General features: G+C 40.3%; 1 protein-coding gene across 10 annotated transcripts in view; it reads left to right on the top strand.

Annotated features, from left to right (window-relative positions):
• GRM7 (glutamate metabotropic receptor 7) overlaps positions 1–18,881 on the top strand; it is an 820,225-nt gene that overhangs the window by 554,315 nt on the left and 247,029 nt on the right. For all 10 annotated transcript variants that reach the window (XR_016021304.1, XR_012489707.2, XR_012489705.2 and 7 more), the window contains exon 7: positions 769–908. Coding sequence is in view for 5 of the 10 variants with exons in the window: in XM_074313055.2 (XP_074169156.1) it covers positions 769–908 (140 nt within the window). In the remaining 5 variants the exon portion in view is untranslated. The remainder of the gene's footprint in view (positions 1–768; positions 909–18,881) is intronic.

Genomic DNA, 18,881 nt, shown 5'->3' with positions numbered 1-18,881 from the left:
GTCCCTCCCTCCCTCCCTCTCTCTCTGTCTCTCTCTCTCTTTAACATACTCTCAATAAATTTATTAGCCTTTTTAAATTGACTTCAATGTCTAATTATGCCCAAATAATTGCTTCCTTGCTTTCCTCTTAAGATGGATGTTTTAAAGAAGTAACATCCAAATGGAAGATTGAGAAGCCAATATTTATTTAACACCTGCCAGACACACTGCTAAGCATTGTAGCATGGTTATCATATAAAGTAATTTAGAAATAATCTGCCAAAAATATCTGTAAATGAAATCAGTGTCCAAGTACCTTTTAAATAAACTTTTTTGCTTGTTTGCTTAATTTTTTTTAAACGTCTGACATGCCCCTTTTTAAGTTTATTTACTTGTTGATTTATTATTTTATAAATGGTTCTTTACTGATCACAATTTAGATGGGTAGAAACTAAAATAATGAGAATAAACCTAAGGTTGTCTCTGGAAAATCACGCATTTAATTTTTATTCCTCACAATTAAAATATTAGAATAAAATATTATGAAATATGGATAAGGAGAACTGTTCAAAAGGGGAGCATTGCAGCTCCTCTACATGGCAGCATCCACAGGCCACAGTGATGACCTTCCCATGAATTTCAGGGACCATTTGGGGGGACCTATGAAACAATGGGTTTATGTACTAGCTGCCTTACTCATCAGCAGATCTCCAGACCATCACCAGTGGCACAAGAGATCGAAGGAATCTTGCTTTACTCTAAAATTTGCCGTTTCCTTATCTTCCTTAGGTAGCGCTGGCACCCCAGTCATGTTCAACAAGAATGGGGACGCACCTGGGCGTTACGACATCTTTCAGTACCAGACCACAAACACCACGAGCCCTGGTTACCGTCTGATTGGACAGTGGACAGATGAACTGCAGCTCAACGTGAGTTCTGCTGGTTTGTCTTCCTTTGCCTGTGCGGTGAATGAACAGGCTTTCAATTGGCTCGGTTCGGCAAATGTGTTTGTCAGTACGTTTGTGGGCATGCATGAGTGAACACGCACCTTGTTAGACGCATCAGCAGGGACTGATAATCAGTAAGAGAATAGTGACAATGGTGATGTTGATTATGATGATAGGAGATGGGTGGTGAGTTTATGCCAGACGTTCTCTTGGTCTCCTTTAATCTGAGGCTCGGACTGCGTAACTAACATGTTACCAGCTGATAATACTTGAATACGTTCACAAGATCCTTCCCTTCCTCCCTCCCTTCCTCCCTTCCTCCCTTCCTTAGTGAGTGGTTTCTTTTTTCTTTTCTTTTTTTTTTCTTTGAATGCATTTCAGAGTCAGTTTGTTTTACATTGAGATTCTCTGAGTAACTGCAGCTTTAGCCCTTTCCATAACCTTTCCTCATTTCTGTGAAATGGGACGTTGAGTAAGCAGCCCCTTCCTCATTCGAAGTTATATTAAAGTCCGCGTGACAGAGGCCATTAGGAGCTCATCTGTAACACAAGGGCTTCTGCAGCAGGTCTCTCATGTTGAGTGTGGGGAAGACCTGCACCAGGGATGCCGGGGCAGGGCACATTGGGTAGGGCCTCCCAGATCCACAAATATAACTTGAAATCATAGGATATAGAAAGTAGTCAAACGCTGTTAACTTTATGTAAATTGCTGCATGAAGTACAAGTTCCTGCCAGCAAAACTTTGGACTCTTCAGGGTGAAGGAGTTGGGATGGGATGGGATTGATTGTAGGCTTTAGACTGAGTCACATGATTCTAAGAATGTTCAGGGAAGCAGGGGCCCATTTTGAGTTGGATCGTCGCAGGAAGTAGAGACAGTTTGATGATTGTGTGTCTTCTTGACTTTTCTCTAGGAGATGGGGGGATGAAACTAGGCAAAAGTCATCACTAACAAAGAAACTACAGGTCCTTATGTGAGCTGGAGAAGGGAAATTTTAGCTATTTCTTGTGGTTACTCAGTAGCCTTGCTTCTGTTTAGCTTCAGGCTAGTCATGGAGTGGCCTCATCTGATTACCATTTATATTCTGCTGAAGTTTATGTTCTGTTTGGAATGTGCCTGCTTAGCTGTGAGCTGACAGCTGTAAGGCCATTAGGTTTTCCTTTCCTAATGTTTTAAGCTGAACATTCAATAGCGTGCTTCTAATAATACTTTCAATGCCCTATTTGGAATTATTGTTTGTTTTAAGTGGATATACCAAGCTTCCCAGGGAGTGAAGATCATGGGCTGGCATGCCTCCATCCTGGCTGAGCTCAGCACAGCTGGACCTCGGCATACTGTGCATCCCCTGCTTTTCCTTCCCTCCTGGAAGGGAGCGTAACTAGGCCAGGCCCCAGCTTGGTGGCTGGGGTCCTGAGCCTGGGAAACGGGGGGTGGAGGGGACAGAAGTCAGACAAGGAGAGGTGCTGCAGGGCCTCTGCTGCGATGTGTTAGACGGGGTGTCACTTCAAGAGGTTCTGCAGCAGGTCTCTCCCTGTGGCACTGAGCTTGGGGATGACGTTCATCAGGGGCATTGTGCCTGGGTCCATTGGGTAGGGCTTCCCAGCTCCGTAACTTGAAGACATAGTATACAGAAACACATGATTTTCTGCTGTCCAGCAGGATCCTGAATTACTCTGGGTTCTCCAGAGAAACAGAATAGACAGAGACAGACAGACAGACAGATAGATAGATTGAATAAGGAATTGGCTCACACAGTTACGAAGCTGAGAAGTCCCAAGATGTGCACTTGGCAAGCAGGAGCCCCAAGAAAGCCGGTGGTGTAAGTTCCAGTCTGAGTCTAAAGGCAGAAGACTGATATTCCAGCTCAAAAATAGTCAGACAGGAAGAGACAGGAAACTCTTATTCCACATTTTTGTTCTATTCAGGCCTTCAATTGAGGCCCACCCAGTTTGGGAGAGCAATGTGCTTTACTCACTTTACCAATGCATCTCACCCAGAGATGTTCAGCTCACCCAGAAATATCCTCACAGACATACCAGCGTAAAGTTTAACCAAATGTCTGGGCACTCTGTGGCCCAGTCCAGTTGACACATACAATGAAGCATCACAGACCCTATCCTAGAAAATTCCTCCTAATCTTTCTTCCAAAGCTGGAAAATATGCCTATATCAGTCTTCACTTTACTATGTGCTCTGGAAATAATTCAGAGCAAGGCTTCTTGAGAATGCTATACAGAATTGATGTCTTCGGGGTGGTAGGTTTGGGTCATGGTTTCTAAGAATGGAGAATGTGCATAAAGGGGGCAGGGGTTTTGAGAAGCCACCACATGCTAATTGCTTCATTTGTACATGCCCTGCTTGGCTTTGCTGGTACCCATCTAGCTCTCCCTCTCCTGAGGTCCACCATCCAGGTCACCTGACATGAAGGTTGGTCCAAAGAATTGCGATCTGGCATCTGAATTCTTCCAAGAATGGAAGAATCAGCCATGACTGAGATGAATGCTAAGGGACAAAACCAAACAAGAAACAAAGTATCCTGAACTCAGGGCACTTTTTCCAAGCAAAAAGAGAAAATAAAAGCAAAGCAAAGCAAACAGATAAATAAACAAACAAAACCTAATAGGGAAACCCAAGAGGTAGTAATCAAAAGCACAATCAAAGCAACATAACCTGGCTGACATACCTAAAGTGTGTTTTTATTGGATATCGCTGTGTGAGACAAAGATGGGTCAGTGAGAACTAAGAGTAGAGAATCAAGGTTTTTGTACACATGTGAAGTGCTTAGGGCCATTGTAAAACAGGAGATGAAATAATACATTAATCTTTTCTAGCACAACCCTGCACCAATGATAAATTTCTGGCATGTGTAATTTGTCCATGTACTCAAGAATTCCCAACCAACCTTCATCAAATTCAGACATTACTAGGAGTTCTAAAGCCCACTATTTTTAAGAACCAACATCAACACTGATTTTTTTTTGTTTACTTTTATTTTAACCTTCATAAAAACTGTATTTGATTAGTCATTAACAAGTTTTTTAATTAAATTTATTGAGGTGACATTGGTTAGTAAAATTATATAGGTTTCAAGTATACTTCTCTATAATACATCATTTATATATTGCATTGTGTGTTCACCACCCAGAGTCAGTTCTCCTTCTATCACTATATATTTGACCCTTTTTCCCTCTTCTACCACCCCGCTTCACCCCTTGCCCTCTGGTAACCACTAAACTGTTGTCTGTGTCTATGAGTTTTTGTTTCTTTGTTTGTATTGTTCCTTTGTTGCTTTCAGTTTTATATCCCACATATGAGTGAAGTCATATGGTTCTCAACATTTTTTGTCTGACTTATTTCACTTAGTGTGATAATCTCAAGATCCATCCATGTTGTTGCAAATGGCACTAGTTCATCTTTTCTTATGGTCGAATAGTATTCCATTGTATATATGTACCATATCTTTTTTATCCAGTCATCTATCGAAGGACTCTTTGGTTGTTTCCATGTCTTAGCCACCGTGAATAATATTGTAATGAATATGGGGGTACATATATCTTTATGGATAAACGTTTTCAGATTTTTCAGGTAGATACCCAGAAGTGGGATGGCTGGGTCATATGGTAATTCTATTCTTAACTTTTTGAGGAGCCTCCATACTGTTTTCCATAGTGGCTGTACCAATTTACATTTACGCCAACAGTGTATGAGGGTTTCTTTTTCTCCACAGCCTCTCCAACGCTTGTTTTTATTTTTCTTGTTGAAGACAGCCATTCTAACTGGTCTGAGGTGATATCTCATTGTGGTCTTGATTTGCATTTCCCTAATAACTAGTGAAGTTGAGCATTTTTTCATATATCTGTTGGTCATTTGTATGTCTTCTTGGAAGAAGTGTCTGTTCATGTCCTCTGCCCATGTTTTAATTGGATTGTTTGGTGCTTTTTTCTTGTTGAGTTCTTTACATATTTTGGATATTAGCCCCTTGTTGGAGGTATTGTCTGCAACTTTTTTCTCCCATTTGGTTGGTTGCCTTTGTTTTGTTAATGGGTTTTTTGGTGTTTTTTTTTTTTCTGTGCAGAAGCTTTTAAGTTTGATATAGTCCTAGTATAGTAGTTAGTATCCTCGCCTGTCATTAACAGGTTTTTATCTTTATTTTTAAAGTACATCTCATGTGATAAGCACTTTGAGAGGCAATGGGTACACAATGTAGGCCAGAACAAATATGGTCCCTATACTCACATATTTGATGATCTAGAATGGAGTTAGATGCTGAACAAGTAAACAGATATGTATGTATAAGTTTCAACATGTAATAAGAGATGTGGCAGGAGAGAACATCATGGCAGTGGAGAGGGACCTACTGGGTAAGAAGCAGGCAATGTTTGAGTGATCCACCAGCAGGTCAGAAGGCTGACAAGGCAGCAACGGCATCACTAAGAGAGACAAGGAGAAGTTAGAGCACTAGGTAAGAGCCAGAGCCTTCAGTCCATGGTGGGCTGTGATATACAGTTTTACATTTTATTCTAATTTTATTCTGAGTGCACTTAAAAGCCATTAGAAGTATTGAGCAAGGGTGTGACTGGATCAAATGTAAGAATAAAAATGACTTTGTCTGCTGGGAAGGTAATGAACTGGAAGCGGCAAGAGTGGGAGTAGAAAGACCAATCCAGAGTCTATTGCAGTTGTCGAGCTAAAGGAAGATGGCTTAGTGAAGGGGTTCTCAAGCTGCAGCAGGCAACAGAATCACCTGGAAGGGTTAGAAAAGCAGAGCCTGCTGGGCCCCGCCCCCACAATGTCTGATTCAGAAGGTCTGGCATTGGGAGGAGGCCCAAATATTTGCCTTTATAAGGAATCCCTGTGTGATGCTGATGGCACTTTGGCTGCAAGTGGAAGGGGTAAAATTAAGAATTCCAATTTAGTGTTCCTAAATATATGAGAGTCAAAATGAAGTGGATCTAAGGCTGAAGCTCAGAAAAGTTTTGGGCTATGGTTACTAAAAACAACAACAGCAACAGCAACACCAAAGCTGTTAACCTATAAATCGCCTTTAAATCCATTAGAGAGAAAGCAAAGAGAATAGCAGAGAACCCAAGGCCTTGAAAACCTCATAGAAAATGATACGGTTCCATTCTGACCACTCTAGCATCCAATTTAAACTATTCTATTTAAGTTGCCTGGGAAGTTGAGCCTACAGTATACTTTGGATTTTGTTTCTGTTTATGGAAACTAGATTTGGGACATATACTTGACTTAGCCTCCTGTGGTAACATTTTTTACTCCACTGTGCCATGCTGAGAGTAATATATTAGGAAGAGCAGGCAGGACACCTGAATCTTTAGGTGGATACAGGAATTCCTGCTTGGTATTGCATGGAACCTAAAGGTATAAATGACTGAGTCACGAACAGGGCTATGTTTAGAGCTGTGAGAGGCTGGATTCATTAAACTAGAGTAGCCACTGAGATAATAGGCCTTGAGGGGGGTCAGCCTATTTATGTCCTTTATAGGCCACTTAGGATATTATTAAATTGAATTTGAATCAAAAAGAAATGACAAAAGAGAAGGTAACTGCAGTATCCAGAGGGTACTACACGCCCTCACCTGGAGAGCCAGGGCCATAGCCCAGGTAGTGTATCTGATGCTTGGTATCCTGTACAATATCACCTGCCCCCATGTTCCTTTTGCTCTAATTATTCTGATTTAGTTAAAAGTTCAGTGAGGGTAGAGTTTGGGCAAACTTAGTTTTGTAGGTTTGCTTTCTTCTAACCAAGCATTTCAAGTAATGTGTGCACTTCTCCTCATTTGTGAAGACCCAGGGGTACACTTTCAATCCCCAGTTAGACCATCTCTAGCAAATGAAATTGTCAGGCCAGCTTTCTCTGTGGTCAGTAATTGCAAATGAGTTTCTTAGCCCAGAAATCAGAGTTTGAGTCTCGTAATCCCAGTGCTGTAGACAGAACTTCTCTGTTGTTCTATTTCCGGTTCTCAGGAATGTAGGTGGCTAGGAGAGCTCTCTGTCATGGAGTGCCATGGTGTCCCCTCACTGCCAGAGGAGCTCTGCGCCCTGTCATTTCTGTGAGTCAAGAGATGAGCACACAGTTTTCTAGTAGGATATTTCTGCACGAACAAGAAATCATTGGAAGGAAATCACAACTAGCAAAGCCATTTACTCTCCCAGTTGCAACTCCTACAGGAATAATCTGGATTTATTTTCTCTGGTTTGTATTCTACTTGGCAGAGATTCCATAAAATATTATTTCGGGAGGAGAAGCGAGAGAAGGGATGATGCAACAAATATGCATTGGTCATCTGCAGGGTGTCAGGCAGGGCAATAGCTAATGGAGATGGTAGGAAATGAGAGCCAAGTTCACAGACTAGGATAACGGTTCCATGATAGATATATTGCTTTGAAAGAGCTCATATAGGCACTGATTTAAGGAAAGCTACCAAAAGTTATATTTGAACTGGACTTTGAAAAATAAATACTAGTTCCCAAGATGGAGAAGAGGACAAAAAAGAAAAAAAAAATCCTTCAGAATGAATAATGCAGTACTATTTCAAAATTGGGATAGTGGAATATGTCGATAAAAAAGGCAAGAAATGAAATGCGGATTTTTAAAATTGCAAATATATGATGTAAAATAAATTCTATATATTTGTGTATTAGAAACAAAGGTGATTTTTGTCATTTTTATTTATTTGCAATTAGTAGGGAATTTAGATAGGCCCCAAATGTTAATTTTTCAAATAACTGAAATTCTCTAAAATATCAAAATGTTAACAAAACAAAAACAAAACCAAAAAAACAAACGCACTATTTTTAATGGGTAGCTTCCTAAAGTGAATTGTACACTTTCTTAAATAGAAGACTCTGAATGAATATTACTTCACCTTTTCTGGAACTTTAATCATCTGCCATTCTGTAGGTCAGTCTAACCTTGTGATCTTTTGGGGTGTGTAGTGCTGGTTAGCTTTTTCTGTGATTTATCCTCTGTTGAACTTTCTTTCTATATGGAGACTGAAAGGTCCTGGAAGGGAGAATCCCTGTTTCAGTCATTGTTTTATATATCTACTAGCACAGTATCTGCCACACGGTAGGCTTTTTTTCCCCCCGATTAATACATTAAACTGTGTCAAATGAACATGAATTCTTTTTAATGATGGACACTATCTGCAGCAAGCAGCCCCTCTGCCTCTGTCAGGGAAGAGCTCCCAAGTTTCCTTTTAACCACGACGTTTGTCCTAAATAATTCTTAAGTCCAGGGGTGTGGCCTGATTCAGTCTAAGCCAGTCAACAGGCCCATAGTGATGGGGTCCTGCGCCAAACTAAACCTGTCCAATCAGGATGAATCACTGGACTTCTACTGCCAATCTAGAAAAACTGCTCTTGTTGGAAGTGGGTGTGTTGCCAGGAGCTACATGAGGCGGTTGGAGGCCACAGTGGAGGAGCTCCAGAGAAAAGAAGTCAAAAGTTGGAGAGAGACACTGGGTCTAGGACACATCATTTGAGCCCTAGGAAACTCTTACTGGAAGCCATTTACAATGCTCTCTGGATTGTTTCATTGTCAATAACTTAAGGCAATTTAAGTTACATACTTTGTACTTATAATCTCATTCACAGTAGCAATCAAAAAAAATTTTGTTCTAAATATTGCTTTATATTTGATATGTCTAATTTAATATGTCTAATTAGAAAATAAAAAAAATGTCACCCTTCAAGAAACAGGTTTTTTTCACACTTTATTAAACTGACATGATTAAAATTAATTTAAGAAGTGATTATATTAAATATTAAATATTTTACATTGGTTAGAATTTTGGCTTTCCCAGGCATTCAAAAACATAAAAAGTATGGTTGATTGCCAAAAATCACTGTTTAATCAAATTATATATCCCAAAATCAATACTTACTTATACCTACCTATAAAACTAATCACTCTTTTGTTTCATAACTACAAGAGTAAAAATGTTTTAATCTCATCACACTCACAATTTACAACGTAATGCATGATCTGTGGAGAAACGGACAGCCACAATCAGTGTTAACAAACAAAAAATTCTGTAAGTTGTCAAAATCTAGTACTTCCTCAGCTTCAATTTTAAGGCTTCTTTTATAGAATCGCCTTATTGTTATAATTAATGGCTCTTACCTTATAATTTATAGCTTTGTTGTTAGTAATTAGAAGTACAGGCTTTGATGCCAACCTTATTAAGCAGATCTCAGTCTCAGCTCCACCACTTACCTGCTGTAAAACAGGATTACAATAACACTAATTTCATATGGTAATCATTAGAATTAAATGTAGTAATATATCTAATGTACTTAAAAGAGTGCCTGGCACATAGTAAATATTCAATAAGTGTTAGTCGTAGCAGCCACAACAATAATAATTATTTAACATCCTTAGTTTATCACATCATCTATACTGTGCAAATGTCAGTTTCTAGTGCTTAGCTAAATTATTTTTCTTTATATCCCAGTACCTAGCATAATGTTTAGCATATAAAAATGTATTTTCTATATTTTATAGATAAGATGAACACACAGTTGAATTCTATTATAAATCATTTAAAAACACACACACAAAAAAAAAACCACACACACAAAACAAACAACAAAAAAAAAAACAGCGAAGGGTTTAAGATCAAGCGAACCTGGTTTCCAAGCATGGCACTGCCCAATTACCAGGCCTGTGAACCAGGACAAGGAAGCCCTCTCTGAAAAGACAGCGTTTAACTTGCAACCAGAGTGACACGAGTTATTTCTATTAGTCAGCATCTCCGAATCAGGGATATTTTACAAAGAATATTTACAAATTCAAAATAGCAAGTACTGCTTCCCAATCTTCAGCCAACTTGAGATGAGAAATCCCAAACTGAAAACAGACAGCAGTAATGTTTAAAAATTTAATTACTTGCAAAGGTTTTAAGAATCAAGAAGTTTCATAAGAATAGTTATATTTTGGCTTCTCTTTTAAAAATCAGAAGATCTGACCATACGGTGCCTTGTCCCATGCAGTTCACCTAGCAGCTTCCCGCTTCAGACAGGGTGTGTATTTTCCAGGTTACCCACTGCAGACCCTACGGTTCCCCACTCCCTGATGCTCATTATCTCTGTTACTCCTATAGCCATTTTGTTGTAATCTAATCTAGATTTACTAATCTAATCTAGACATAACTAACTTATTTCCGCTAATTTCGTCTGAGCACATGCTTCAATTTTTATTTATGGTCTCTGGAAATTGTTTTTTAAAAATCAACAATAAAATATCAATAGTGTTAATAACCCCAAACACCCATAAGTATGTAATTATACTTAAAAGGTCAATAAGTGCAGCCTGCAAGCGACGGTTGCTGTGGTAAAGACAATGCTGTTGTTTGGAAATACACATTTTTATATATTCTGAAGCATTCTTGAAAACGAAAGAAAAGGAGATCACCCTTCTGTTGCCAGCATTGCTTCTAGTAATCAATGGTGTATAACTGTGTCCTGTCTATGAATGTCTGGAAGATTAATAGTATTTATAATTATCAATATGGCTCCTCAAACATGGACGTTAGAGAAGACTAAAACCTCATTGTTTCCAGTTTGCATTGTAGGCATTCAAGCAGATCACTTCATGTTTATTAATATACAACTACTTTCTGTGGGGGAAATTGTTGAATTTCATTACTATCTGCATGTATTATTTGCCCAGGCAAAATATATTCGAAAGAATAATCAAAAGGATGAGTTTAGAGAGCTCAACTGTCGTAAGAGGGCTCTCACCAGTTTTTGCCAATATAAAACTATAGCAGAGATGAGTCTATGTATCCTCTACCTAACTTTTTGCCTTGGGAAGCCAAACATTCTAGAATGACTTTATTATGTTTAAATTAAATAAAGCATTAGATTTGAACTACTTTTAAACAACTGGGAGATAAGTCTTAGAAGGGGGACAGTGTCAGAAGGCCCAAACTGAGTCATGCCTTTGCCACCTGATGCTTAAGCAAGTCATTTAACACCCCGGAAGAACAGTCCCCTTATGTATTTTTTTAAATACAAAGTTAGGTCAAGCAAGATAGCTGCTTCACAAGGACAGTTTGAGAATGAATTGCAATAATTTCCCTGATATAAGAAAGCATATAAAATATGTATTCACTTTTCTTGTATTAGTTTTCTATTGCTCCCGTAAATAATTACTACAAATTTAGTGGCTTAAAACAACACAGATTTCTTTTTACAGATCTATATGTCAGAAGTCCAACAGGGGTCTCACTGGGCTAAAATCAAGGTGTCACCAGGGCTGTGTTTCTTTCTGGAGGCTCTAGGGGAGAATCTGTTTCCTGCTCATTCAGGTTGTTGGCAGCGTTTGCTTCCTTGTGGTTATGGCCTGAGGTCTCTGTTTCTTTGCTGTGAGCTGTGGGTGTATCCAGCTTCTAGAGGCCACCTTGATGCATTGGTTGGTGGCCCCTTTCCTTCATCCTCAAAGCTGGCAATGGTGGGTCAAGTCCTCTCATGTTTCCAGTCTCTCCTGCCTCCTCTTCCATAGTCACGTCTCTCTCACTGACTCTGCTGCCTTCCTCGTCCACTTTGAAGGGCTAATGTGATTACATTTGACCCACCTGGATAATCTAGGATATTCTCCCTATTTTAAGGTCTGTAATCTTATCCTATCTGCAAAGTTCCTTTGCTATGTAATGTCACATATTCACAGGTTCCAGAAATTAGGATGTGGAAATCTTTTTTTAAATTTTATTATTTTTTGGGGGGTGGGGGTTGGATTTTTTTTGCCTACCACAGTTCTTTACAGCATAACTTTGTTTTTTTTGTTTTTTGTCTTTTTTCTATTAAGTCTATAACATCTATATAAAGTTCCCGTTATTCTTAAATAGACAGTTAATATAGTTGTATAAACAGATATGAGTTTAATGTAGTTTTGTATACTTAAGCACTTTTGGTATCTAATGGAGCTAATCTTTTTGATTGATAAATGTTCTAATCACATTCCTGGAAAAGTCTAGAGAAGCACCCTGAATTTATAATAAGCAGACACAATCCCTCTCAAGTGAGAAGGCAGGATTGAAGATTAACAGGAAGAGTAAGTGATGCCATCACATTAGGAGACTCAGATGAGCTCTAGGAGAGAGTTCCGTTGACTCCAACTTTTTCTCAGATTTCTGCAGATAACATGGGTCCAACCTGCTGAAATTGAATGGAACTCCCAAGAGCGTAGTTAGAGATGAGGCTACACTTTTTGTTAACACATTTACCCTCTTTTATTTGTAGTGAGATAATATTTTGATCATGCTAACTTGTGTTTTTCTTTTTGGAAACACAAATAATTATTTTTTTAATTCCTATTCTTAATCTAAAAAATTCTTTTAATCTTTGACCCCCGTTTTAACTGCAAAATTCCTGAGTATTTTGATTTGCTTGAATTAGTTCTCTTTTAATGACAAAACAGAAATGCAGGGAAAGAGAATAGATTGGCAGTTCTTCCAAGAGTTAAGCATGAAGTTGTCCTATGAGCAAGCAATTCCACTACTAGATGGATATACCCCTAACTCTGACATTCTCTGGTCTGTGGAAGGCTGTGGAGCAGTAGAAAATAGTAGGTAGTAGCTTACATTTTGGGGCATTGACTGCCAGCTCTGCTGGAGCTACCCACATGGTCTGTGAATCAAGCAAAGTCATGTTTCTCAGTTACTCAAGGAAGACCACCACCTTGAGAGAATCTTAGCTGCTTCTCAGGAGAGGGGGTCAAGGGCAGGTATATTTATGATACAGAGGTCTGGATTAAGGGACTTCTTTCAATGGGAAAGCTTAATCAGAATTGGGCAAGCTATGTGATATTACAATTTTGTGTTGGTGGACCCAGTGAGGAGGGTATTGAAGTCAAGTCTTTTGGAATAAACATTCATTTGATTAGAGGGTTTGGGCCAGTTGACTGATAAGTGACCCCGAAATAGTACTACTTACCTTTATGGCCATTTATTTTCCTGAGAATGGGGTGATCTGCTGTTCAAACAGATGGATTTTTAGGAAGTTCTTGAAATAAACCATAAGTAGATTTGTAACTTTATCTTCCGAGCCAAGAATTTCTCGGATTATAAAATCATTCTTAGTGTAGACAGTTTTAGTTTCCTTGATCCTGTGAAGTGGGGTGGTTGCAGGCAAGTTGTTCTGAGGAGGTGGACCAAGTTAGACTTTTTCATCTACAAGAAACCAGCTGTGTGTGGTTATCCTCAATGGAGTTTTGTGACACTGAGTAAGGGGCTGTTTGATGGCACCACTTCTAGCCACGTTCTGGGATAATTCTTGATCAAATGGGATAGGCCATGGTGAAAAATCAAACTTGCCTGCCTTTTCCACTCTTCCCCAAACTTAAGAACCAAAATAGCCCAACCATCAAGCTGTATATTATCCCAACCAGCTCCAATTGCTGAAGCCAGACAGCCTCATAATGGATGCTGTCAAAGTCTTCCTCTGTTTAAATTAAATGTCTAGGTCCTAAGTAGGGGCCTTAGTCTGAAAGAGTTCACTTTTCTGGTTACTGCATCTGGAAGCCCCTCCCCCCCAGTTTTCTCAGCTAAGCACTGCCATTCTTAGGAGTGCTTTGCTCATGCCATCTTTCTTTCTAGCATTTTATATAGTGTCATGTCTACAAACAGCTTCTCAAAAAAAAAAAAAAAAAAAAAACACAAAAAACTCTGCATGTGAGAGTAGCAAACCCTCCCCTCAGAAATCTAAATGAGCAAAGTTCCCTTCCATCCCTCAGTAGTGTACACCCATAAACATGTTTCCTGGGAACAGGTTCTGGCTGGTGTTTGCACAGCTGCACAGCTAATTTCTCAGGACAAAAGTGGTGTCAGTATGTTCTTGATATCAAAGCTTCCCCTCTGTCTTCTGATTGATTGTGGAGCCCAATGAGAAATCTCTGTCCTTCTTGGAAAGCGGGTTAAGGGGAGACTAGAAATTGTGGTCTTCCAGCTACACACTTTGTCTTTGTCTTGGAGTTGCCTCACCTGCTTGCCATCCAAACACAGCTCTCTGGCCAGTAGGTGTTCATTCCTTACAACCTTAACACTCAACTCTTCAGAGGTGGGGGCTTTTCAATTACCCTACTTAACAGTCCTCCCAAAGATGACAGTGAGAAAGAAGTAATAAACTCAGAATAAGGAAGACAGAAAAGATGAGGCGGTAACGTACAAAGAAGTTGAAATGTCTCATAAATAACAAATGCATTCTTGATTTATTGTGTGGCGATATTGTAACAGAGCCTTCACAATGAATGCATAGGATACAAGGAGGGCCTTTATCTTAGCAGAGAACATGATGCCTGCCATTTGAAATCCCACTCTGAAGTGAAGCTTTAACACATTGATGGATATACATTGGAAAGGTAAGTGGCTCTTAGAAATTACCCTGAAATCGTTTATGCTTCAGTAAGCAGCTAGCATCAAAGTTGGTAAATAGTCAGTTACATGATTTGTGCACATATTTCCCGATAGTTAATTTTTTCCCATTAAAGGTATAGATCACCTTGGCTATAAATGCCAGTTTACAGGATTCAATCAAGAGTGCCAGATTAGAATGTCAGGAGTGTGGTGAGAGGGGGAAGAATGAATAGCTCTTCTTTCTCATCACTGTTATTGTTACACAAATGAGTGTCATCACCACTTGAGGTGACTGTCTGTAATGAAAGGAGGTTTGAGCAAGACTAACTGATTAGCTTTATAGTCATTAGCTTGCAACATTGTGGCAAAACTGTTGAGGATTTCCTGGATGCCTTGCCCATTTCATTGTGAAGCATCTTATTAGGCTTATGCAGGATTGTGCACATTTTTTAAATCATATTTAAGATTTACAGACTCCTGTTGAATTGTCTTCTTTTACTAAAGATCTCTGTTCTGTATTTAAATTTGTTTCTGAAACACCTGGAGCTAAAATGGCTGATAGCGTTCTTTTTAAACAGAATATACAATCAATTCCTCTGTGTGATTTTTCCTGAGTCAAATCTCCTTTCTCTACCTTCATTGTTTTTTGTTGTTGTTGTTGTTTTTTCCCTGAAAATTGGAGAATTAGTAGGTCTATGTCAAAGGCGTATGTTGACATGGTTGATTTATAAAGAGTCAATATGGCATAGTGTTAAATAGCCTGGGCTTTGGAGGCCGGTGGCCTTGGTTTCAATTCTGAGTTTCCCCACTTACTAGTGCTGCCACTTAACTTGCTTCACCTCACTTAATTTGCCTCACTCACCTTAGCTGTGAAATGGGACTAATAGTATCCAACCTATTGGAATGTTGTAAGGATTAACCACATGAAAAGGGCTTAGGACAGTGGCAGGTACAATAAATATTTACTAGGACTCCTATTACTGTTGTTGCTGCTTTCCCTAAAACCAGAATTGACCTTGTCATTCCTCTGTGCCAAACCTTCCCACCATTTTCACCTTCCTCCAGGATGAGGGTAGGCACTCCTTGCAGAGCCTGCCTCCTCCTCCTGTAGCTTTTGTTTCGCTCCTCACTCCTGTTACGCAGACCTCCCTGAAGTGTCTGGAATGTATTTATTCTCAATGACATTTCTGTACCTTATCACATCTCTTGAAATGCCACACTCCACCACTGAACTGAACACTGGCCCCGGAACACATTCCAACTGCCTTAGGAAGCCCTAGATCAAGCATTTCCTCTTTCTTTCTCTCCAGAGCGAGACTGTTCCTCTCCCCACGGCAGCTTCATTTCTCTATCTGCCTCCATGAAGTTCTCAGTGGCACTGGACCTCCAGGGCCCAGCACAGTTTAGGTCCTGAACTGATACTGAAGAATGAAATTGTAAAGATATCCAAACTGTGGATCTCTTCTCTGGAACCAACTTGCTTTGTTTCAGGAAGCTCTGTGATTGCAGTGTAAAGAGAAGGGTCGTTACTGGAGTTGGCAGAAACTCCTGGCCTAAGTTCATAAAATGCACTCAACAGAGCGAGATGCCCAGTTACCCAGAGCAATGCATCCCTGGAGCTTCAGAGCCCAACCTCACCCCTAGAGAGGACTGAGGGAAGCAGAAGTCTTCTATAGACAGAAACTGGGGAAGCGTTAACCACCCCTTCCCCTCGTTCTCAACTCGCTGTATACTTCAGATATCTACCTTTTTAACTTCTGAAGCCAATCGGCTTCCAGAAGGAGAACTGGTTTCCAGGTGGAAACTAATTACTATCAAAGGTGATTATTTTAAAGAAGACATCTACTGGTATGTGGCCAGAGGTAACAGATTTAGCTGTGTTAGGAAACTTCTTTAAGAATGAACCCTCTATGGAGGACATACCTTTGGCGCTGTTATTAGCCTCTTATTTTGATAGCTTCTTTCTGACATATATGCCTTTGTTACTTTCTTTTTTGGTTTTCTTTTTCCCGTCTTCACTGATCAACACACACCAAAAATCATATGCTCCTTTTTAAAAATGCCTTTGAAATCTAATTTGAATGTTTTTGAATCCCTTCTTTTAGCCATTTCTCACAGAATTGTTGATTTCCCTCTCTTCCTGCACAGCCTGTACCTTCTAATTCAAAAGTAAAATCACATACAAATATATTCAGCATACCAGGGTACATATCAATTTCTAATCGAGAGCGTGGTAAAAAATGGGCTCTGATGTCCAGTTGTTAACTTGTAAACTCTTTGTCTGCAATCGTGATCCTACGTTCCTTCCCCACAGAAGCACAAGTTCAAGTGTCAGAACAGATGACTTCATTAATGTGAAAAGTACAGCTCTCCAACTTGAACGTTAAGTGGCCAGTCCTTGTTTGTCTGTTGTGCTCACACTTCTCTTGCAGTCATTTTCCTTCGCTCAGCTCCCCAAACCTTACACTGACAGCACGTGTCTGTAGCTATGAATTTGCAGGCTTAGTTTTTCCCCAGCCAACTGGAGGGAAATCTGGGGAGTTACTGACCTGCTGAAAGACCATATGTTTCTGCCTTCTTAGGTGGAAGTCTTCAGCGCTAAGCACTGGACTCTGTTTCATCAGGGCTCATGCTATAGGAAAGGTACTGGCAGGGTAATTGCTCATGGCATTAAAAATTTATGTTGGCCAATGTATCAAGTAGACATTTATTTTTCAGCTGTAAGATGAATGGGGCATTTGAAAAGGAAGAGGAGAGGAAAAACATGGGATTTAATCAGCAAATATCTTTGCTCGTGCTCTTCCTTTTGCCAAGAGGGTTTATTACAAATATTTAATAACCAGTCAGGTCTGAGGACCAACCAATCAGTACAGTCACCAGCTCTTGTTGGACTACTGTGTTGGGAGCCCCCTGCTGTGTTAACTCAGAAGTTTCTGGATCATCTGTAGACCCAGCGTGTCCCACGGGAAGGTTGGCGGTGCAGAGCAGTAGCGAGAACTGGAGGGAGGGAGCCAGTCCTACTCACCAACTTGTGTGAGAGCATTTTAGTGTTTTAACAACTTGTAAAATCATTCCTGTGTATATGACTGCTCATTGGTCCTGTCTCTGCCCACCTCCTCCAGGCTTGGAATTGCAGGAGCAGATCAAATGTCACGCTTTCTGTAGAACCTTCCCTAACTCTCCACTGATTCCTACTCAATGTCCCCAGAGCACTGCAACCAGGACTTTATGGGACTTAAAGTCATATGCTAAGGACCAGAAGATGGTTACGTCATGGAGGAGAAAAGAGCATGGCCTCTGAGTGCAGTTTACCTTTCTGGGCTTCATGTGTGCAGTGGAGACATCAAGACTGTTCTGGGCTACATTTCCACAAAGGCAACTAATGAGACAAGGATTTGGATACAAGCGTTTGGTAGATGGTCCTTACAAACATGTAAGGGGGAAAGGCAAGTGAGGCAAGAAAGAGAAGGGCCAGTACAGAGTGTGGTGATGAACAGGTTATCTGGTGGGCGCCTGGTGCTCAGCTCCACCAGAGACTCTGAGAGAGGATCTAGAACAGCCTCAGAACTGTGGCAAGGAAGCTGGGGGATTTGCTACAGCTGCCATGCTTCACAGGCTGAGGGCTGCTCCTGGGACATTATCTCCCCAGCACGTCTACCTGACAATGACTAGAACACACAATTAGGCAGGATGCCCGCATGTTGGAGAGGAATCAGCATTTGCTGAGCCTATCCACAAGGACCACTGAAGTGGGCTAAGGCGATAAGAGTGGAGCACAGACAACACCTGCTACAAACACCTGCTTCACAGAGTGTCCGTGATAATGTGTGCCAAGGAGCTGCCACCATGTCTACCTCCAAAGGGCCTACTCAGTAGATACCTGGTTAACCATAATTAATATAGGTAGCTTTTTGGTCACATATAGTGATCGTATGCAGTCACTATGCTACATGAGAACTCATTTAACCCTCACAATTAACTTATTTGGTAGGTACGATTTTTATTCCCACTTACGGGTGAGGAACCCAAGATGCCCAACAACGTTAATGGTCAAGGTTACATAGGTAATAAGTGGGAGTGATTAATAAACCCGGCAGTCTGGCTCCATAGTCCACACTAATAACCAGTGTGTTATAATGGCTCTGTATGAATAAAAGGAAAAAAAAAATGACTGAAAAGATCTGTAGGATCATATCAGTCTTAACTAACTCTAACCCTTACCTTTATTTTGCACTCAGGTGTTTTATATCACCCCAGGAACAGACCTTCGGGGTACAGGACTTGGCACTTTTCTTAATTTAGACCCAGCCATTTATCTGCGGTATACAATGGATACTGTGCTTGTCACACACTGATGCCATTATTAGTCAAGAGCATTTACTGAACGTTTCCCATGGGCAGCTTTGTTCTCAGAGCTGTTGGAAGTCACAGAGGAAGTGAGGAAGACAGTCTCATCCATCACGGAGTCTAACCGGGTGGTACAGATGCCCAGAATTATCTACCTAAGTGGCAGAAATGAAAACAAGGCATGCAAAACTCAGTCAGGTCCCTTCAGGTATCAGAGTCAGATTTTCCTTCCTCC

The sequence above is a fragment of the Rhinolophus sinicus genome, chromosome 5 (genome assembly GCF_057876585.1).
Source record: "Rhinolophus sinicus isolate RSI-liver-muscle chromosome 5, RSI-T2T, whole genome shotgun sequence".
Classification (NCBI taxonomy): Eukaryota; Metazoa; Chordata; class Mammalia; order Chiroptera; family Rhinolophidae; genus Rhinolophus; species Rhinolophus sinicus.
This window is presented reverse-complemented; position numbering and strand designations above follow the sequence as displayed.